Source organism: Salvelinus sp. IW2-2015, unplaced genomic scaffold (genome assembly GCF_002910315.2).
Source record: "Salvelinus sp. IW2-2015 unplaced genomic scaffold, ASM291031v2 Un_scaffold1312, whole genome shotgun sequence".
NCBI lineage: Eukaryota > Metazoa > Chordata > Actinopteri > Salmoniformes > Salmonidae > Salvelinus > Salvelinus sp. IW2-2015.
In genome coordinates, this window is record NW_019942835.1 from 97,449 (window position 1) to 120,966 (window position 23,518).

General features: G+C 44.9%; 1 protein-coding gene across 1 annotated transcript in view; it reads right to left on the minus strand.

Annotated features, from left to right (window-relative positions):
* The window catches only part of LOC112070396 (ERC protein 2-like), a 69,409-nt gene that overhangs the window by 43,476 nt on the left and 2,415 nt on the right, over positions 1–23,518 (minus strand). The window contains 1 exon segment of the mRNA XM_070438954.1: positions 15,659–16,498. Within this exon segment, the coding sequence (XP_070295055.1) occupies positions 15,659–16,339 (681 nt within the window). The 5' untranslated portion in view covers positions 16,340–16,498.

Below are 23,518 nucleotides of genomic sequence, written 5' to 3' on the forward strand. Positions count from 1 at the left end.
AAGAGAGAGATATCTCCTCTCTATCCCCATCTCCTCTCCTGTCCCCATCTTCCTCTCCTGTCCCATCTTCCTCTCCTGTCTCATCTCCTCTCCTGTCCATCTCTCTCCTGTCCCATCTTCCTCTCCTGTCCTCATCTCCTTCCTATCCCATCCTCCTCTCCTGTCCCATCTTCCTCTCCTGTCCTCATCCTCCTCTCCTATCCCCATCCTCCTCTCCTTTCCCATCCTCCTCTCCCTGTCCCCATCTTCCTTCCTGTCCCCATCCTCCTCTCCTGTCCCCATCTTCCTCTCCTGTCCCATCTTCCTCTCCTGTCCTCATCCTCCTCTCCTATCCCCATCCTCCTCTCCTGTCCACATCCTCGCTCTACTCCGGGCTCTATCTCGGGGCCAACTTCAATACAGGTTGACCAGAGAAGCCACATCCCTGATTGGCAGATGAGTGGCAAACCTGATTAGAAGCACCTGCTGCCTCATCGGTTGCTCATCTGTGTTCCCTACATATGCTGTTTTGAATGAAAATGTGTACCTACACGCTGAAGCAGGATGCAAAGCCGAAATGTCTGTGTACGCTATCCCTGATGCAGGGAAAATCACACACGGCAAAAAAAATATGAAATAAGCATTATGCAACATACTTTTGAGTGCAGACCCATTACACCACGTTATTTGTCTGAATTTGCAGGTTTTACGAACCAGCCAAGCTTCTGGGAGGGCGCAATGGTCCTCTTTTGATTACCCACAGGGGCCCTGGCCTGTCAGTCGTGACTCAGCAGATATTGGGGGAAGGAGAAGGCTGTGGGGGGGGCGGTTGAACGGGGAGGTTTGGGGGTAGGCTGAAGGGGGAGGTTGTCTGTCTCCAAAGAAGGCTTCTGTTTCACTGCAGAAAAGTCTGTGAGGGAGATTCTGAGGTCTGATGAACACAACACACTCCATCTCCTGGGGTCAGGGAATAAGATTGGCTGTCCATACCTCTCATAAATACCCCAAGGAGCAAGGGACAACAAACACCTTACTATGGCTCAGTTAGTGGAGCATGGTGCTTGCAACAGAAGGGTTGTGGGTTCGATTCCTACTGGGGCCACCCATAAAATGTGTTTTTGCTAGAACATTTCTACTTAAAAACGGCTGATGATTGCGCATAATTGACAACGGAGTATAGATGATTGGTTAGCGTTTGCACATGGGCTAAGGGGGCAGACACGCAMAAACACACTGACATGGTTGTGCCAGGCAGCAGAGGCGGTAGCAGCTGCGTCCCCCTGAGAGTGTGTGGGGGGGTAGTGTYTGTGTGTCTGTGTTCTCCCTCTGTTCATATCTGACACATGGACTGGAGCTAAAGCGCTGAGTCAGAGAGAAACACAAATAAACCGCTCACAGCAGTGTGTGTGTGTGTGTGCGTGTGTGCGTATGCATGCATGTGTGTTTCACACCCACTATCAACCCTGCCATGCAAGCATTGCATGAATAATCATTCAGCCTGAGTTGGCCAACAGGGAATGGCAGTGGAATGGGGAAGAGGAGATAGTGAAGTGAGGGAGAGCTGAGGAGAGAAGAAATGTTGAATGACATAAAGGGTACTGAGATAGTGGAGGCACAGAAGAGTGAAGGCAAGGGAAGTACGAAAGATACAGTTGAAGTCGGAAGTTTACATACACCCTGGCCAAATACATTTAAACTCAGTTTTTRATTGCTGATATTGCTGATATTTAATCGTAGGAAAACTTCCCTGTCTTAGGTCTGTTAGGATCACCAKTTRATTTTAAGAATGTGAAATGTCAGAATAATAGTAGAGAGAATTATTTATTTCAGCTTTCATTTCTTTCATCACATTCCCAGTGGGTCAGAAGTTAACATACACTSAATTAGWATTTGGTAGCATTGCCTTTAKATTGTTTAACTTGGGTCAAACGTTTCTGGTAGCCTTCCACATGCTTCCCACAATAAGTTGGGTAAATGTTGGCCCATTCCTCCTGACAGAGCTGGTGTAACGGAGTCAGGTTTGTAGCCTCCTTGATTGCACATGCTTTTTCAGTTCTGCCCACAAATTTACTATGGGATTGAGGTCAGGGCTTTGTGATGGCCACTCCAATACCTTGACTTTGTTGTCCTTAAGCCATTTTGCCACAACTTTGGAATTATGCTTGGGTCATTGCCATTTGGAAGACCCATTTGCGACCAAGCTTTAACTTCCTGACTGATGTCTTGAGATGTTGCTTCAATATATCCACCTAATTGTCCTTCCTCATGATACATCTATTTTGTGAAGTGCAGTCCCTCCTGCAGAAAGCACCCCCAAACATGATGCTGCCACCCCGTGCTTCATGTTTGGGATGGTGTCTTCGCTTGCAAGCATCCCCCTTTTCCTCCAAACATAAGGATGGTCATTATGGCCAAACAGTTCTATTTTTGTTTCATCAGACCAGAGGACATTTCTCCAAAAAGTACATCTTTGTCCCCATGTGCAGTTGCAAACCGTAGTCTGTTTTTTATGGTGATTTTGAGCAGTGGCTTCTCCTTGCTGAGTGGTCTTTCAGGTTATGTCGAATATAGGACTCGTTTTACTGTGGATATAGATACTTTTGTAACCGTTCTCCAGCACCTTACAAGGTCCTTTGCTGTTTTTCTGGGATTGATTTGCACTTTTCGACAAAAGTACGTTTATCTCTAGGAGACAAACACATTTCCTTCCTGAGCGGTATGACAGCTGTCGTGCCCATGTGTTTGTACTTGCATACTATTGTTTGTACAGATGAACGTGGTACTTCAGGTGTTTAGAAATTGCTCCCAAGATGAACCGACTTGTAGAGGTCTCCAATTTTTTTTTGAGGTCTTGGCTAATTTTTCTTTTGATTTTCCCAGATGTCAGGAAAGAGACACTGCGTTTGAGGTAGGACTTGAAATACATCCACAGGTACACCTCCAATTGACTCAAATTATGTCAATTAGCCTATCGGAAGCTTCTAAAGCCATGACATCATTTTCTGGAATTATCCAAGCTGTTTAAAGGCACAGTCAATTTAGTGTATGTAAACTTCTGACCCACTGGAATTGTGATATAAGTGAAATAATCTGTAAACAATTGTTGGAAAAATTACTTGTGTCATGCACAAAGTAGATGTCCTAACCGACTTCCCAAAACTATAGTTTGTTAACAAGAAATTTGTGGAGTGGTTGAAAAACGAGTTTTAATGACTCCAACCTAAGTGTATGTATACTTCCGACTTCAGCTGTCGATGTACTGTACTGTAAGTATTTGAATACTATAGTCTCCCCCTCTCTCTCTTACTCTCTCTCTTTCTCTCTCTCTGTTTCTCTCTCCCTCTGCCTCTCCTTCTCCTCCTTCTCGTTTCACCACTCCCTCATCCTCTCCCTCTCCCTCTTCCTCTCCCTCTCCAATATATGCTTTCTGGTATGTACTTGTTCTCAAATCAAATCAAATTGTATTTGTCACATACACATGGTTAGCAGATGTTAATGCGAGTGTAGCGAAAGGCTTGTGCTTTTAGTTCCGACCATGCAGTAATCTCTAACAAGTAATCTAACCATATATACCTKAACCATAATGCAGGACAGTGTTTCTCAATCCTGGTCCAGGGGCCCCAAAGTGGTGCACATTTTTGTTCTTGCCCTAGCACTAACACACCTGATTCAATTAATCAACTCATCGCCAAGCCTTTGGTTTGAATCAGGTGTGCAAAAAACAAAAATGTTCATCCCTTTCGGAATCTGAGTGTTGGACTCACACTGACGGTATAGTGGCCTAAATGTCCTAGATCAGGGGTCTCCAACAGGTCGATGGCGAGATACCAGTAGGTCGCAGCCCACCTATGAGTAGCTCGCCAAACAATTCCGAAGGTATATGCAATGTTTCACGTGTTCCATCGCAAACTGTCATAAACAAATCTCACAAGTATCCGACAACGCAAGCTCCCGACTAGTATCTAACATTGTCATTATCCCACCCCTGATTAGCCACTATTGGATTAAYAAGATATACATAACACAATATCTGCCCATTCATTTTCAGCAATATGGCCCCTGTCCCTCTGTGTGGTGCACGCATTTGTCTATCACTGTGTGTGTAGCCAGTTGATGTGATAACCGTCTTGTGGGTTGACAGTAATACTTTCCCCCAAAACCTTCTCAATTAAATGTTAACTGCAAAGTAGGCTTACCTGGCAGAAGTATATKATTTGTATCTATTATTCGTTATTTGCATCGTTACCATGAAATGAGCAGCAGCAGTACAGAACCATCYCTCGACTGGACCATTAGACGGCACATGCCTCACTCACTAGACAATTAAAGGGCCAGATTCGCAACTAAAGGGATATTACACCCCAAAAAAATGATGTGTTAGTTTTCTTCCAGAACTGCTGATGTGATTTAACCATTGACATGGACTCAGAACATCCAATTCCGTTGTTTTTCCACTCACAGTTGTAATTMTGAGAGTGAAAAACAAAAACAATCGAAAAAACCAGGAAGAGTAAAACAGAGAAAACATTTGGGAAAATATCAAACAGAATTTTTGTTGTTGCTTGTTAAGTGATATTTGACAAGGTATATTGACAGAAAACATAGTGCACTACTTCCTCTTGTACACTAAGGACCCGGGAAGAGTTGAAGGGGAGAGGAGAAGAGAAGAATGTGCCTGTTTGAAAGCTAGGGAAAAAATGAGTAGCTCGCGACATGTTGATTGTTTTTTTAAATTAGCTCTCATGCTAGAAAAGGGTGAAGACTCCTGTCCTAGATATACTGTAGCAGAAAAATGACGCTACATGACATGGCCATCATCTATACTCCATTTCTGGGCAGACCGGGTTAACCGTTTGTCATAAACTGCAACAAAACGACCTACACACATACACACACACACACACTGTCATACTACACGAATGCACACAACAAACACAAATCTCCCCTCCTCGCACTAAGTGTAAAATCATCATCTCACTCACACATCCCTCGACACCTATAGCGAGCGCTCGGCTCCACCTCATTTACGTCATTGATGTGAGGAAGGTGTGTGTGTGTGTGTGTGTGTGTGTGTGTGTGTTGTGTGTGTGTGTGTGTGTGTGTGTGTGTGTGTGTGTGTGTGTGTGTGTGTGTGTGTGTGTGTGTGTGTGTGTGTGTGTGTGTGTGTTGTGTGATGAAGCAGAGGCCTTTGAGGATCAGGTGAAAGACACAGTCATCTCTTCCACATAGCTTATGTTTCATGCTTACCACTTGACTTCTACTCAGCAGTATAATCCTCACCAGCGGAAGGAATCAAAAATACAAAGTCATTTCCCTGCCTTGGCTCAGTTCAAAGAAACTGACTAAAACTAGATACTTAAATCAGTGAGATGACAAATTTATATACACACAAATGGCTGAAGTAGCCTAAAAGCCATGACACGCGTTGCTTGTGGCGACGGCTGGCTGATCATTCCTAGGAGCCGAGGAGCGTCGGACCGGACACCGGGGAACGTTACCATCCGGGAACACACTGACAGCTCCACTCCACCTCGTTAACCCAGGGAGCTCTGGGAACGCCGAGCGCCGCTCCAGGACTGATAATCCCAGACCGGGATTACTGGCTCTAGGAATGTACTGTTCAGTCCAATTGTCTCATGTCTCAGCTATACTGACTGGATAGATGGACAAGGAGATGCTGTACACCTAACACAAGCTGATCTGGCCTGCTTGGACTAATCTGCTGTTATATCCAGTCTATATATCTACCCTATTTATCTCGTATATCTCTCATTCCGCTCTCCCTCTCTCTCTCTCTCCCTCTCTCCCTATTTCCACTCTTCTCATATATCATCCTTAGTGAACTGTCAACTTTTTCCCCTCCCCTCCTCTCCACTGATCCCCTCCTCTCCACTGATCCCCTCCTCTCCACTCATCCCTTCCCCTCCACTCCTCCATCCATCTTCCACTCCTCCATCCATCTTCCACTCCTCTGATCTAGACTAAAACCCTGTCTGTGATATGGGGCCAACATGTTACTCTAATAAGGCCTCTCCTCTAAAGCTCAGAGAGAAATTGGCCACGTAATATTTCCCAAGCAAACAGTGGGCACAGCAACACATTTGTCACCAACCTGCTCCCACATACACACAAACACACACACACACACACACACACATACAGATACACATTCTCACAGCCTGGGAGGAGGATGCAGGCTGTTTGGATCTAAGGAGCTCTGAGGCTGAGCTAGGGGGCTGGCTGGCCATTAGAATGCAGAACTCCCAACAGGAGTGAGAAAACCAACAAGCTCTCACAGTTTCACTGCAGAATTAGACGTTCATCCACGTTCCCCAAACATAACATTTTAAAGTTGCTCCAAATTGTGTTTTTGTTGCTCCTGCTGCTCTATATCATTCCATTTCTCCAAACATCACATTTCTAAGTTAGGGGTGAGGTTTTGGCACTCATTCCAAATGGTTAAGGTAAGGATTAAGGTTTTGGATAGGGTTAAAACCCAAATAATGTACACAACTGTGATCGAACACACAACCTTTTGATCCAGTCATGGGATTACYACCATCCACCACCCCCGTCCATAACGCCCTAGCAAAACCCAAGCCTACTTGATGGTAATAGCACTCATTGTTGCCCCTAGTGGACGGTTTTGAAAGCATGTGGCTGTTCATGTCTGTGTATATGGCTGTTTAGCAGGAACCAACAAACTCACATCTGTGGAAACTGCGTCTCTGTGGCGTGTCTGAGCATAAACACAGCAGTGATATGGGGATGTGCCTCCATTTTCGGGGATTGTGGGGATGATTCTTGACTGCTCCTGACTCAGTCGGATATCACACGCTAAGACCGAGAGCAGCCTCCAGCCCAGCTATCACATCTCATACACACACAATCACACGCGCACGCAAAAACACGCACACACCGTTATGAGTTGGGATGGCAGTGTTTGACAGCGTGCTCAACTCAACTGGATGACAGTCAACCAAGCCGATGCTAAACAACGATCACAGTGGTTAGTGTTCAAAATGCCGTGACCAAGGCAGCTACAATAGCAGTGCCTTCAGGTCAGCTCAGACCATCATCCAACTGCATGTTTTAATGATAAGATACCGTTAGTAGAAAACTAGCAGTTCAAAGAAACAGATGTAGGCTAATTGTGAGTCGTTTGAGTGGCTTTTCTCCCCTAAAACTGTCACGCAAGAGAGAACACACTCTTGCTATATTCTCAGTATATAAATAATGTCGGTGTCACGCCCTGACCTGAGATATCTCTGTTTTCTTTATATTTCGGTRAGGTCAGGGTGTGACTAGGGTGGGTACGTTAGTTTTTGTACTGTCTAGGGTTTTTGTAGGTCTAGGTGATTTGTATGTCTATGGTGGCCTGATATGGTTCCCAATCAGAGGCAGCTGTTTATCGTTGTCTCTGATTGGGGATCATATTTAGGTAGCCATTTTCCCTMTGGTGTTTGTGGGTTCTTGTTCTATGTTTAGTTGCCTGTCTGCACTACTCATATTAGCTTCACGGTTCGTTTTGTTATTTTGTTCAGTGTTCGTTCTTATAATAAAGAAGAATGTACGCTTACCACGCTGCGCCTTGGTCTCCTCCTTACAACGGCCGTGACAGACGGATATTTGCTTCGGCTAATAGTGGCTGTAGGCACCTGGGGCGATTGCAGTGGGCTGCTGCCAGAGTAGACAGACTGAGCTAGACACAGACGGGTCAGAAATGAATACTTCATAATTAATAAGGTAATTTTCTCTTCAGTCAGAGGCTCAACAAGCCTATCATTATTTGGGGTGATAGAACCATCGGATTGGTGCGTGTGTGAGCGCAGTTACATGCACACAATAACACAACTATTGTGGACAGTCAGATMAATATAATAGTTTGATGAAAACATGCACATAATTTGCAAGAACAATTTCCCTAATAATGCTGTTTACATGGACACATCTGAAATCCGGCTACCTTATGGCAGAAAAACTGCATTGAAATTAAACGTTCTACCACAGCGAACATATTGTTTTGGGGTCAGGACATATACAATTAGTCTGTGAAAACGACTTCTAAGACGCATACATTCAGTTGTTCCGAACACACTTCACGCGCGCTAAAGAGAGAAGTCGCTCGGCTAGCGCTGGCACACGAGCAGATCAAATGCACCGCCGGATTGCGGATGAGGGCGTGRACATGTCCTAATAATTCAAAAGATTGCTCAGAAAACCAGGTGTTTAAATCGACACGTGCTTACTTACAATCATGACCTTACACTGATTACGATAAGCAGAGTATGGTGTTTACGTGTCTATTACATAATCTGCCTACTGCCATAATCTAATTTTAATATCCAATTATTAGTTTGCATGTAAACGTACTCTGTGCGTGTGTGTGGGCATGTTCCTGTGCATGTGCATTCCTCCTATGCACATACGCGTGCACGTGTGTCTGGGTGGGTGTTTGCCTCACAACGCKCTAGCTATGCCCAAATGACTCCCCGACGACACCCCTGTGAATCGAGARACAAGTGAGCAATTACAGTAAGAGCTAGAGTGGCAAGACACAGCTGCTTTGTATTAGSCAAACACACATTTATTCATGTAGGCTTATTCTGCCTCTAGGGAGGGAGATATCATTCACAGCAATCAGAGCAAGACCTGACTGTCGTGAGGGCAAGGCAGAGAATCAAAATGGACTCCTGTCCCCCCACACTGTATTTCTTCTCTCATGTTACTCAGTCACACAGACCAAACCTGATGTTCCATTCTCTTCACATTCTCTATGGAAGGTGCAGCGGGACGTTCCCCTCTCACCATAGGGCCCTGGGGTCAAAAGTAGTGCACTAGGTAGGCAATAGGGTGCCATTTGGGACYCAYGCATGGTCCTCTTATACTTGGGTGGGTCAAATGAAAAGATCTTCAACTACCCCCTACCCACTCTCCCCTCCAGTTCCCCTCTAGTGATCCCAGACTGAGGATGGAGGGTGGTGATACCATCAGGCCAGGATGTTGGGTATCTCTCCCCCAGGCAGCGTGGCAGCGTGGCACAGCTCCAGAGAACCGTGGAGCCACTGAGCCAGGGCACTGCAGACTCTCCTGGCTCCACTGAACAGCACAAAGAGACTTCCTTCAGTTTCAATCTCAACCTACACACACACACACACACACACACACACACACACACACGCACACACACACAAGACAATCACACAACACTAGAGGTTAAACTAAATGGGTACAGAAACGCAAACTCATTTGGGCACAAGGCACGCACAAGCACGCGCATTCACACACACACACACAAACACACAGGTTGGAGCCCCAGCCAGACAGGCAGACAGCGTCCTGCTGTAACCTTGAGACTGTGTGGCTGTATCCTGTCTGTAAGTAATGATGAGGGAGGGACCTGTTGGCCGCTAGGAGAGAGCGTCAGAGGAGCTCACTATGACACACACTGCGTCTAGGGTGACCACATGTCCTGGATTGTGCGGGCCCTTTGTCCCTTTGTCCCGCAACCAAACAATCATGTCCTGCATTTTATCAACAAATTCAAACACCATTCATTTACAAAAAAGGTTGATATGTCCCGTATTTCAGTTAGAGATTCCAACCTGTTTGTTTTTCAGTCATCTCGCACTTTTGACAAGATATATATCATAAGAATGTGGTACTGGGGAGGTTAAGCACTTCTCCAATCATTGTTGAGATCTGATATTCTGTGCAGGGCAAGACGAGACGTAGGCRAATGTCATATCGCAACCAATCACATTTGTAAAATCCTTTCGGGCTAAATTTCAGCTAAACTTGGAGAGGACAGTTAACTACTCACAAAAAGCGTGCTTCTGACGAAGAGATATACAAAAGTAAGTAAATAGCCGTATTAGACTGAAAGATATAAGGTGATTRCGTCAAACTTGTGTGGCTGTCCATGCTCATTGCTCATTCGACATGTTTGCTGCTACTTCATTCAATCCAGTTTTCAAAGTCTCCCTTCCTAACTGTTCTACCTTCCCTGAGACCAACCAGAAATGTTTCCTTGGCCAAAGATTCCCAGATTATCAGAAAACACATTGGTCTCTCATTTCTGCATCACAAATTTGTCGTAAGGCAAAAGAATAGCCTATCGGAGCACTTCAATTAGCTTGTTCGGTAAAGAGAGGAGATATTTGTGTGGTGGAGGGGGTGCTTCACAAGAGATGTATGTAAGCTGTCCCGTAAAATCATCAATTCTCCCCACATTTGGGTATTTTAAATGTGGTCACCCAGGGCTACGTCCCAAATGGSAAACTATTCCCTACATAGTGCACWACTTTTGACCAGAGGCCTAMGGGCCATTTTTAAAGTAGRGCACTTCATAGGGAATAAGGTGCCGTTTAACTGACTGACTGACCACAGACAAGACCAGGTGGGCCTCACTAGTATGTGATAATGCCCGAGAAGCTGGTGTTTGGAGGATATATTGGCACGGGCGTTGTTCTGGTATGGCAAATATACCCTCCAAACACTGGCTTCATGGGCATTATCACTTTTATACAATGGGTTACCAACATATTCAAGTAATGATTTACATATTTTCATTAAACATCTTATTTTGATTAATTTATTTATACTACCTCATCCTTCCATAAGATATAGTCCCGACAGAAATCTAGGGTTGCTACCCAAGCCGGCTGGTCGTTCATTCTATCGGTTCAGTTGCCAGAACCATGACCCAGTCGTTAAGTCTTTTTGTTCTAAATCAATGGACGTGACACAGACGTTTGTTCTAAATGTTCCGTTACRATGATGGCTGGCAACGTTCTTATCCCTTGCTTGCTAGCTAGCCATCTTCGGCTAACAGCGWCACGTCAAACAGTGCAGCCAGAATAACAGAAAAGTTGCTGCCTTTGCATTTGTTTCAGATGTTTCAAAGTGATTTTTTTGTAAACATCCACAAACAATGAGCTAATGATTCGCGATTTCGACTGGCATAGAACATTTGCTCTCTCGCCAGGACACTGTTCAGAGGAGCTAGCCAACTACACAGCTAACACAATCACTTCAAATTGAAGCTGGAATGACAGAAAACTAGCTGCATTTTGGGGTTTTCTATTGACATTTCTTTGTATATATCCAATAAAATTATGCTGATTCATGCTGCCTGCCTGTCTGTCTCATCCCAACTCCCGACACATTCATTACTATGGGACAGCTGGAGATCGAATTTCAACATTGAAACAATGTTACAAATGTCGGAGAGACAGACAGAGAGGTTAATACAAATCTCCGATGTTGAAAACCAAACGCCAGACTAAAAGAAATGGGAGATAATGTCTAGATGCTTTTTAAAGTGGAGATCAAGTRTATAAATTGCCTGGCTGGGCTGATGGGACAGTGGATTGCTCAGTCAGATGAAATAGTGAATAGGCATTTCAACATCATAACTTGTGGAATAGACACCGGCTGGAACGTGGTTTTAACCKKTCAGCATCCAGGAMTAGACCCACCCATTGTATAAAACAGAAAGAACTTGACTGGTTAAGTTAAAGGCTAAGGTTTAGATAAAAAYATTATAATAACGAGTGCCTAGCAATGTATGCTCGCGGCTTGCTAGAATGTTATGGACYGGGATGGCGGATTGGTCTAAGCCCGAGCTCTGGCTGCCAGGCACTAGTTTTGAGTCTTTTTTGCTCCAAGTGGCCATTATTCACGTCAWCTCCCGACGTTCTGGGAACCTGGATGAACGTCAAATTCTGCCGTGGAGGTTGGTGGCTTCTTAATTGGGGAGAACGGACTCATAGAAATGGCTGTAATGGTTTCCAAGTGTTTGAAGCCATTCTARTTGCTCCATACCGGACAATATTATTGCCGTTCTCCCTTCAGCAGCCTCCTGCAGACTTCACTGGGGTCCTACACATCACTGTATGTCAGATACTATAGGTGGGACTCATGTTCAACTATACATCACACACACAAACACACTATACATCACACACACACGCTATACATCACAAACACACTATACATCACACACACACGCTATACATCACACCCACACACTATACATCACACACACAAACACACTATACATCACACACGCACACGCCATACATCACACACACACGCTATACATCACACACACACACACACACTATACATCACCACACACACATAATCACACACACACACACAATATACACACACACTACCACACACACACACAACACACACACACACACACACACACACACACACACACCACACACACACACACACACACACACACACACACACTATACATCACACACACACACACACATATACATCACACACACACAAACACACACATATACATCACACACACACACACACAATATACATCACACACCACACACACACACACACACACACACACACACACCACACACACACACACACACACACACACACACACACACACACACACACACACACACACACACACACACACTACACATCACACACACTATACAATCACACACACACTATACATCACACACACACACTACACATCACACACACACACACACACACTACACGTCACACATTGTGGATGTTACTAATGTTTAACTATACATCACACATTGTATGTAAGCCTAACTTCTACCATAATGGACCCTATTCATCTTATACTGTGCCGTATGTATGTGTTAAATCTATACAGCATACAAGTGTGCCTCCCTTGTCCACATTCATTTTAATGCCATACTGACAAGGTCACCACGTCCATCCTCAAAGCACTGTATCAAGACAAGACATCCTATCCGGTATGGTAGATATTATGTAATTACCATCTAGCTTTGCCTGCCTAATTAGGTATACAGATCTATCTATTTCCATCTAATCAACCTTCATTTGATAATGTATGTCAGAGAAATCCCATATGGTGCCCTGCAGGACACAGAGAAAAGGAAGAGGGAGAGGGGAAGGGGCGATATAGAGTGGTAGAGAGAGAGAGAGAGAAAGAGAGGGAGAGAGAGAGAGAGAAAGAGAGGGAGACCGAGAGAGAGAGGGGGGGGGCAAGAGAGAGAGAGAGAGAGGGAGAGAGCGACGGACATGGAGACAGAAGAGAATGGGAGGGAGATAGATAGGGGTAGACAGGAAGAGAAAATGAAAGACAGAGCGAGTGAGAGTAAGATAAATAGATTGAGAGGGAGAAGGGCAGATGGGGAGAGACAGAGAGAGAGAGACTCTCAGACAGTGCTTTGTCCTTGACATTCCTCTCCAGGCCCTGAACCTCCTGCAGACTGGAGACTGGAGACGTGTGAGTGATTTAACTAGGCCGCTCACTCCACCCCCTTACAACTAACAAACAGAGACGCAGGGGAAAGGCACAGAAACAAAATGAAATTGCGTGTGACTGTGGACATAGCCCGAACAGGATCGACCTGTGGCCCAGTGATGGCTTGTGGGCAAAGATACAGGGGGACAGACAGGCTCATTGTAATGGCTGGAATGGAATGTARGGAAAAGAAACCATGTGTTCGATACTGTTCCATTCATTCCATTACAATCAGCATGTCTTCCTATATCTTCGCCCACCAACCACCACTGAGGTGGCCATAGCCCTGAAATCACCTCTGGCCTTTCTGTAGCCACTTGTTGTCAAATCACTTGTTGTAATATTGTTGTTGTAATATTCACATATCACTCGTGGACACAATCTAAACAAGCCACCTAAGTGATAAACCAGGGTAAGCATTACGCTTTTACAGAGGGCGGGATTTGTTGTGTTAAWACAGCTCATACAGTGTGCGGTGTGCTGCGTTAAGACGGGAGAGTTGCGAAGTTGTACTGAATAACGATTTTTTTTTTTTACCACAGTAAGACCCAGTAGAATCTAGATCATTTGAAAAATCACATGAATATTTCATGTACGCTTCTTACGGTACTCTTTTCAACCTCCCTCTCTTCCTCCYTCCCTCATTCCTCCATCCCTCCCCCTCTCCTATTCATTCTGGGGACTATTAGAAACGGAGGTAGAGTACGAGTGGATGACGAAACATTTATGACCACCAACGCCTCTTTCCAAAAAGGTTTCCAAATGTATTAAACAAARATGACAGTGGGATAGTTCTTCGACGTCAGGGAGTGGAGACAGTACCTTGGGAGGAAAATAGAATAGTTAGAGTGACGAMACAGGAGGGAGAACAGTGAGAGATTGTGACCGGAAGGGAGAGAGATAGAGAGAGAGGAGACATATGTCTGTGTGAGTTGTAAAAGGGAGATTGACTAGAAGCGGACAGGAAAACTCCACCCAAAATCTTTTGGTATTTGTTTCAATAGACCATTGATGATATTGTKCCAAAATGTTTTGTGTGTCAATAATCAATTTTTCAAGATACACTACATATACAAAAGTATGTGGACACGGCTTCAAATTAGTGGATTTGGCTATTTTCAGCCACACCCATTGCTGACAGGTGTATAAAATCGAGCACACAGCCATGCAATCTACATAGACAAACATTGACAGTAGAATGGCCTTACTGAAGAGTGACTTTCCGTTATAGGATGCCACCTTTCCAACAAGTCAGTTCGTCAAATTTCTGCCCTGCTAGAGCTACCCCGGTCAACTGTAAGCGCTGTTGTTGTGGAAACATCTAYGAGCAACAACGGCTCAGCCGCTAAGTGGTAGGCCACACAAGCTCACAGAACGGCGCCAAATGGTGAAGCGCGTAAAAATCGTCTGCCTTTGGAARGTCAGCACAAGAACTGTTCGTCGGGAGCTTCGTGAAATGGGTTTCCATGGCCGAGTAGCCGCACAKAAGCCTAAGATCATCATACGGAATACCAAGGGTCGGCTGGAGTGGTGTAAAGCTCACCGCCATTGGACTCTGATGAATCCCGCTTCACCATCTGGCAGTCCGACGGATTAATCTGGGTTTGGCAAATGCCAGGAGAACACTACCTGCCCCAATGCATAGTGCCACCTGTAAAGTTTGGTGGAGGAGGAATAATGGTCTGGGGCTGTTTTCATGGTTTGGGCTAGGCCCCTTAGTTCCAGTGATACAATGCATACAATGACATTCTAGATGATCATGTGCTTCCAATTTTGTGGCAACAGTTTGAGGAAAGCCCTTTCCTGTTTCATGATGACAATGCCCCCGTGCACAAAGCGAGGTCCACACAGAAATGGTTTGTCGAGATCAGTGTGGAAGAACTTGACTGGCCTCCACGCCTTTGGGATGAATTGGAACGCTGACTGTGTGTRAGGCTCACTAGTGCTCTTGTGGCTGAGTGGAAGTCCCCGCAGCAATATTCTAACATCTAGTGGAAAGCCTTCCCAGAAGAGTGGAGGCTGTTACAGCAGAAAAGGGGGGACCAACTCCACATTAAAGCCCATGATTATGGAATGAGATGTTTGAAGAGCAGGTGTCCACATACTTTTGGTCATGTAGTGTATATAACGTTCAAAATACAGAAATACAGCCAGTATGATGCTGCGTTTTCTATCATATGATGCAAAAAGCATCATACCGGCTGTATTTCTGTATTTTGAAAGTTGATTGCTGACAACAATGGACAATCAACAATGGACTAATGAAACAAATACCAAAAGATGTTCCTTTTTCCAAGTACACACTATCAAGTGTGCACTACGAAGTGTACACTATCAAGTAGCAGCATAGGGGAGACGAGGGGAGCAAACATGTTGTGTTCTAACCTGGTTCTCCTCGTGAGTCACCCTCATTTGCTCCTTGAGGACMGAGGTGCGCGCCGCCTCCTCCTTGCGTATCATCCTCTCCTTCTTCAGCTCGGGGCTCCAGAAGCTCTTGATGCTGTTGGTGGACGAGCCCAGCTTGCTGTCCTTCAGGTCCAGCTCTCTCCTCAGCAGGTCGTTCTCCCGCTGCATGTCCCGGAGTGTGGCCTGCATCTCCAGGAGCTCCCCCCCACTGCCTCTCACAGCTTGCCGCAACAGGGCCGACGACACCCCCTGAGGGTGGTGGTGGTGGTGCTGCAGCATGGACAGGGAGCCCAGGTCGCTGTAGGACAGCAGGTCAGCGTGGTGGCCCAGCCCCACCGAGGCGATGTTGGGGKTGCTGCCCATGGCCGTGACGCGGCCCCCGTACATYGCCCGGTTGGAGGCGCGCCCCAGCGTCATGGTGCCCTTAGGGTAGGTGGCGGTTGAGCCCACTCCCTCGTGGTCGCTTAGGTACATGGGCCCGGACGTGGCGTAGGCAGCGTTCAGTGACTGGATGTTCTCCATGGAGAGCGTCTTGCCCCCTCCACCGCCCCCGCCCCCACTGTTGGCCCTCCGGTGGCCCAGCCTGGGGGACCTAGGCAGGCGCGGGGACCGTGCAGGGCTGCTCTCGATGTGGCCGACCGCTCTGGCGCTGCCGTACATGTTCTGGGTGTGGGAGGTGTGGCCTGGGCCGGCCGGACGCTTGCCACGGGGTCCTTACCAGGGGCACGCTGCGACGATCACAGTGCACCCTCACTCTGTAACACACATGGGGGGCTCACTGCATGCCTGTGTGGGTGAAGGACCTCGACATCGACAGATCTGGGGAAAGAGGAATTTGTCATAATAATGACAAGAAATATGCTGCATATTTTATCTGTCAAAAACATACACACAGCATACTCTCTCTCTCTTGCTTTCTCTCTCTCTCTCTCTCTCTCACTCTCTCTCTCACACTCTCTCCACCCACACACACACATCCCACACTCCTTCTACAGGGTTTGGTAGGTGTAGTGTCATAAGAAGCAGCTCCTCTCCTCCTGTTCACATTGAGAGCTGGGTGAGTGAGTCACACCAGCCTGTGGCTCTGTGGGCTTCTTTTGCAGGGAGGGATTCCAATTCTAAGTGAACCCACTGGGAATCGCAGCATCACCCTGGCTTCCCCCGGCCCAGGCACTCATCCCAGTCCTATTAGTGCTGACCCCATCAGGAAGCAGAGAACACCTACCTCACTGTGCATAGTATTTAGTACATCTAGTATAGCAACCACAATATCACATATACTCTATGCATAGAACCAAGTATCATACCCATCTGGCATGCCAAGGCAAATGCTCAAAGTATTTGAAGAGATTTCAAATGCAGTACTATTAAATCCCAGGATTGCTCTCTATCAATACACTAATACAAACACTATATTCATATATAATACATGTCAATAAGCAGTAACCTCCGGAATGGGTATCGGTTCAAGAATACATCCCCCAGAGTTCAGCTGTGCATGCTTCCATTTCCTCTTCTGGAGCACTCAGCCACATGTAATCACTCCTATCACTCCACACACCAGGGTCATATTCACTAGACCCCAAAAGGAAGCAAATGGACTGAAACATGGAGGGACTATCTTGATCTTGTCCAATAAGAAACACTCATTTTCATTTTCCGTTTCAAAACGCTTTGCTACATTTTGCACTAATGAATATGACCCAGGGGGAGGCAGAAAGTATACTGTACATACAAATGGAACTTATGCTGTTGTATTGACTCCTTATCATCAAATGGCAGAACAACTGTATTTTCACTGTCCATCTATAGACCTACATCATACAGGTGTGCCTCATATAGCATCCACCTCTTATGTTACAGCTAATATAGCTACATTTATGTGTACTGCAAATCAATTGTAATTCCCACCAATGAAACAGTACAGAGCAGCGTGTGTATAATACTTATTGTGTAGGCTACTGCTAAGTCGGCCAGATTGTGTTGCCCAGTAGGAGTCAACTCCCTGTGGAGTCACTTAACACCAGAGACTTCAAATGGCAGTCATGTTTCTGGCCATCACATACATGTACATTGCCTTCGGAAAGTATTCAGACCCCTTGACTTTTTCCAAATGTTTGTTACATTACAGCCTTATTCTAAAATGTATTAAATTAAATTAAATCCTCAGCAATCTACACACAATACCCCATAATGACAAAGTGAAAACTGTTTTTTAGAAATGTTTGCAATTGTATAAAAAATAAAAACAGAAATACCTAATTTACATAAGTATTCAGACCCTTTGCTATGAGACTCGATAATTGAGCTCAGGTGCGTCCTGTTTCAGGACAGGTGCATCCTGTCCATTGATCATCCTTGAGATGTTTCTACAACTTGATTGAAGTCCACCTGTGGTAAATTAAATTGATTGGACATGATTAGGAAAGGCACTGTCTATATAAGGTCCCACAGTTGACAGTGCATGTCAGAGCAAAAACCAAGCCATGAGGTCGAAGGAATCGTCCGTAGAGCTCCGAGACCGGAGTGTGTCGAGGCACAGATCTGGGGAAGGGTACCATAAAATGTCTGCAGCATTGAATGTCCCCAAGAACATAGTAGCCTCCATCATTCTTAAATGGAAGAAGTTTGGAACCACCTAGACTCTTCCTAGAGCTGGCCGCCCAGCCAAATTGAGCAATCAGGGGAGAAGGGCCTTGGTCAGGGAGGTGACCAAGAACCCGATGGTCTCTCTGACATAGCTCTAGAGTTCCTCTGTTGAGATGGGAAACACTTCCAGAAGGACAAGCATCTCTGCAGCATTCCACCAATCAGGCCTTTATGGTAGATTGACCAGTCGGAAGCCACTCCTCAGTAAAAGGCACATGACAGCCCACTTGGAGTTTGCCAAAAGGCACCTAAAGACTCTCAGACTATGAGAAACAAGATTTTCTGGTCAGATGAAACCAAGACTGAACTCTCTAGCCTGAATGTCAAGTGTCACGTCTGGAGAAGACCTGGCACCATCCCTACGATGAAGCATGGTGTTGGCAGCATCATGCTGTGGGGATGTTTTTCAGCGGCAGGGACTGGCAGAAGGGTCAGGATCGAAGCAAAAATGAACAGAGCAAAGTACAGAGAGATCCTTGATGAATACCTGCTCCAGAGTGCTCGGGACTTCAGACTGGGGAGAAGGTTCACCTTCCAACCGGACAACGACCCTAAGCACACAGCCAAGACAACGCAGGAGTGGCTTCAGGACAAGTCTCTGAATGTCCTTGAGTGGCCCAGCAAGAGCCTGGACTTCAACCTGATTTAACATCTCTGGAGAGACCTCAAAATAGCTGTGCAGCAACGCTCCCCATCCAACCAAACAGAGCTTTAGAGGATCTGCAGAAAAGGGATGAAACTCCTCAAATACAGGTCTGCCAAGCTTGTAGCGTCATACCCAAGAAGACTTGATGCTGTTATCGCTGCCAAAGGTACTTCAAAGTACTGAATTAAAGGGTCTGAATACTTATGTGAATGTGATATTTCCGTTTTTTATTTGTAATACATTTGAAAAAATGTATWAAAAAAACGTTTTTTGCTTTGTCATTATGGGGTATTGTGTGTAGATTCARGAGGYAAAAAACGATTTAATCAATTTTAGAATGAGGCTGTAATGTAACAAAATGTGGAAAAAGTCAAGGGGTCTGAATAGTTTATTTTTTTTATAAACCAGGGCACATATGGCCCTGGTTAAAAGTAGTGCACTACATAGGGAATAGCTGCCCTTTTGGATAAAACCCCAGTGTTATCAGAGGAGGACTCAAGAGGATACAGGAGGATACAGGATGGTACTGGATGGTACAGGATAGTACGGGGATAGTACGGGAGGGTTCTGTTGAAAGAAACCTAAAGATGAACGGCTGTTTTTAAACGGATAGTGGTGGTGCAGTGTGTCTTTGGGGATAACTGGGCTGTATTCTTCCTTCRTTCCGGGCCACCCGTGCATCGTTTTCTCAGAAGACACGGTTTCCATAGAGACTGCGGTGTCTGGGCTCACAGTGATAAAGCACCTGGTTTTGGCAGTCCTCTTACATAACTCTAACTTAAGTTTCAAAAGGGGAGGGGAAAAAAAGGTATTCCTGTGAATTCCGGTGCGGGTGGATAGAGGAAGTTAAAAGGAAAAGTGATGAGTGACTGACAACAGATGGTCTGCTCATCGYTGCCACACTCTTGTCTCCATGCCAGGGCCAGGGTGAGGGTGAGGGTGGGGACAAGATGGCCACTAGCTTTTCGGAGCCATTATCCGCATGCCCTACAGCCAGACCTGACTTTGCCTARAGCACTGTGCCACCTCCCCCTTTCAGAATCAACTATGTGACGTGGCTGAACGGCTGTCTATGAACTCACACAATACCTGACTTTGCCAATATCTTTACAGGAACACTCTGCCACCATTCAGAGTCCGATAGCTTTGTGATATGACAACACGCCAGTCTATAAAGGGTATTTGAGGTAAGGGAAGCATTAAGTAGCCTGGTGTTTGGCAATTACAATGACAAGGGGGAGTTGGCAAGATGGCATAAATAGATCTGGGACCAGGCTAAGCATTTTGGGGACAAGAAAGAAATGCTGAAGAAATACCTGCGAGAAAACACTTCAACAGAAGCAATTACAATGATACAATGACAGGCGAGAGCAGACAGGGAGTTCAGTAATAACTATAATTTCAGTTTGCTGCAACAAGAAACTTTAAAATGGGACAGGAGTGTTACAAATACAAAATGGCAAAAGTGAATGAAAAAAAATCCATTGGAAAGGATGTAATATGTCAGRCTACATTAGCTGAAAGAAGTGGAGCGGGTGTAACATTAGCCAAACAAGTTGCTTTTTCAGTAGCCAGTCCCTCTGAGAGACTGTAGCTAATTAAACTCAAACGAATTATACAACACACATACTGTATCAGGAAGTTCTGCAATTATTATCTTCAATTGGTTGGCAATGGCTGCAGTGTTTGTGAAGTCTGGAGTGAAAATGTTGGAAAAGCGGCAAGAACTGCATGTGGCCGGCTGAGTTTAGACCCCGGGTCTCCTGGGCCCAACAAGACTTTTCAATCCCGCTGAGCTAAAGCCAACACTCTTAGAAGTGAAGGAGCCTGGAAGAACCTTTTGCGAATTGGTAAATTGCCACTCAGGGGGGAACCTTTTCCGGTCACAAAGGTTCCTCGAGGAACCCCTGTGACATGATGCATATATATTCGCAAAAATGTCACAGATTGACGTTTATATGCTGATACTGGGCTGCCTATGTAAAGGTTCAAACAGGAACCTTTTTGTGATGGGAAAAGTTAAATGTTTTACCTTTTTAATAAAATATTGCAGCAGCAGCAGCCTATCAGAATATAGAGGCACGGCTTTCAGATAGTTATTTTTGGCTACGAGTAAGAGTAAATGTCATTTCTGTTTATCATATAAAGTTGAAAGTTCGTACAATAGAAATGTCTATTTTCCTTGAATGTTTATGCATATTACATCATCTAATATTAACAATGCTGACTACATATAGAGCATTGACAGTCATCCAAATGCAATAACTTCTTTATATAGTAATAAAGTGGTAACAAATCCAACATTGGGATTTGCATAGGCTCTTGAAGAACTCATACATGTCTGTAAGCCTCATTGATGCTACAAAAATATCAGTGTTCAACCTTAACATGAGATGACAATACAACAGAAAAGATTAACAGGAAGGAATTTACTCTCACGGGTGGCCAAACATAATTATGTGACTGCCACGCCCTTACTAAGCAACGCCCCCATTCTTCTCATCTGACCCGCTGAGTCATATATTATGCTGTGTTTATATCCAAGTGGGAAGGTGGCAATTTCCAGTTGTGAAGTAGTAAATACAATTTGGATGCATTCACGTGCTTTGGACGTGATGATATACAACGATTGGCTAATGGAAAACAAGCTGTGTCAACCATACACTAAAAGTACAGCTATCATGCTTGCAAACAAATTCTAATGTTAAAAAAAAACGGTGTAATAGATTGCTTGCCGAAAATGCTGTTTTCAAGGTAATTTCCTTAGTAGGTGATGTCAAAGGTCAGTTTCCCACTAGTGATGACCAGTTGGAGGGGRGTTCAAGTTGATGTTTCCCAGTCGTTTGTGGTAAATACCACCTTCCCACTTGGTTATGAATGCAGGGTTAATAATACAGCATCAATAACCCAGCATCAACCACCCAACCTGGCTATTTTTAAAGAAAACAACCCAACTAAGTGAAACAATGCCTGCAACCCAGATAGGTCATACAAACAACCAAGCATTTTTAAGAGTGTAGGCTAGGTTGAAGATACTGTAGCTAACTGGTGACCTAAGCCAACACCTAATAATTATCATCATAAACAAACGTCATTACCATCACAATAAACTTTTCGGAATTAAAACAGGAGGCTACAGTCATATAATACAATTGGCTTGACAGACAATGTTGTATTATTCAACATTGCTATTAAAATAGTACTCAAATAGGAATGGGTTATTGTTTACACGTTGCTAGCTATCGCATAAAGCCATCACCAAAAGTCACACATTTCCATTTTCTTCTGAGTCTGGCAGCACAACAAATCCAATGATGAAATAATAGTATATATGGATTTATAATCAGTGCTTTGCATGTGCCAGCAAAAAGGTTCCTCCAGGAAACATTGAAAACATGAAAGGTTCCTCCAAGAACCCCTCAACTAACCAATGGTGCAAAAATTAACCCATTGACTGCAATGGTTCCTTGAGAATCTCCAGGGTTCCTCGAGTCACCCCAAATTCTAAGAGTCTAGGCTTTCTGTCTGTGAAGCCACACCAACACAGTGATGGACTGGGACCATAAATTGGCCCAGGAATTTCTAACACACTGGCCCATTTTTTTCCTTGAGGKCCCCATTATTAGCAAGATAATTKTCATTTTGCGAAACAACAAAAAAGTTAGACTCGCCCACCTGGCAAAAAAATGGACCAGACCATCTGGCATTTTCAAGAAATACTGGATGGCCGGTCTGCCCCTTGGTGCATACATCCTCTCTCATGTATTGCTGTCCAGGGCTGTGGTGCTGAATCGCCCCAACATAGTTCTGAATCCACCATGGTGCTGAACTAAGATTCAATCAACACATTGCATAGTAGCCTACCGTAGTAACCACCCCGCGCTAATATACATTGTGTGGATGAAGGGCGGGTCGGTTGAATAAAGACATAACACCCATGGTTTATAAGCACAGATATCGACTCTGCCGCACGAGCATGCTTTTGGGGCACAGTCAATAGCGCGCTGGACTTCGGGCTAGAAGGTCAAGGGTTCGAGACCTGCTCCCTGCCTGTTTCATTTCAATACCTTAAAAGATCCAGAAATGTATAATTCTTGTGTAATTTATATCTATAGTCTACATTGAGGTTTTTATTTTAGGCTATCTGGCATTAGTGCACGAGCCTAAACTTCAAGGCCTAACGGTACTCCGCCAAACAACCTACAGGCCAATCGTCAAATAATTTTTGGAATGGGCAGAAAAAGTGAATGTTGATCCATGGAGGCAAAAAGGACAATGTTGGAGTTAAATTCAATAAGAGAAAAGCTGCGAAATTGAGAGTTGAAAATAAAAGAGAAGGGAGAGCCAGAAAAGTAATGTTTGGAAAGAGTTGGTGAAGTGGTAAAATAGGATTATATGTTATGTGTGATGATTGTGACGCGCTAAACAAATTCGACAGTCACGGGATGGGGGCCTCAAATAGGCCTGTGGCACGTTACGAGAACTGTAGCCTACTGTTCAGATGGGTTAAATGGAAACTGAAATCTGGACACTGACTCTAGGTC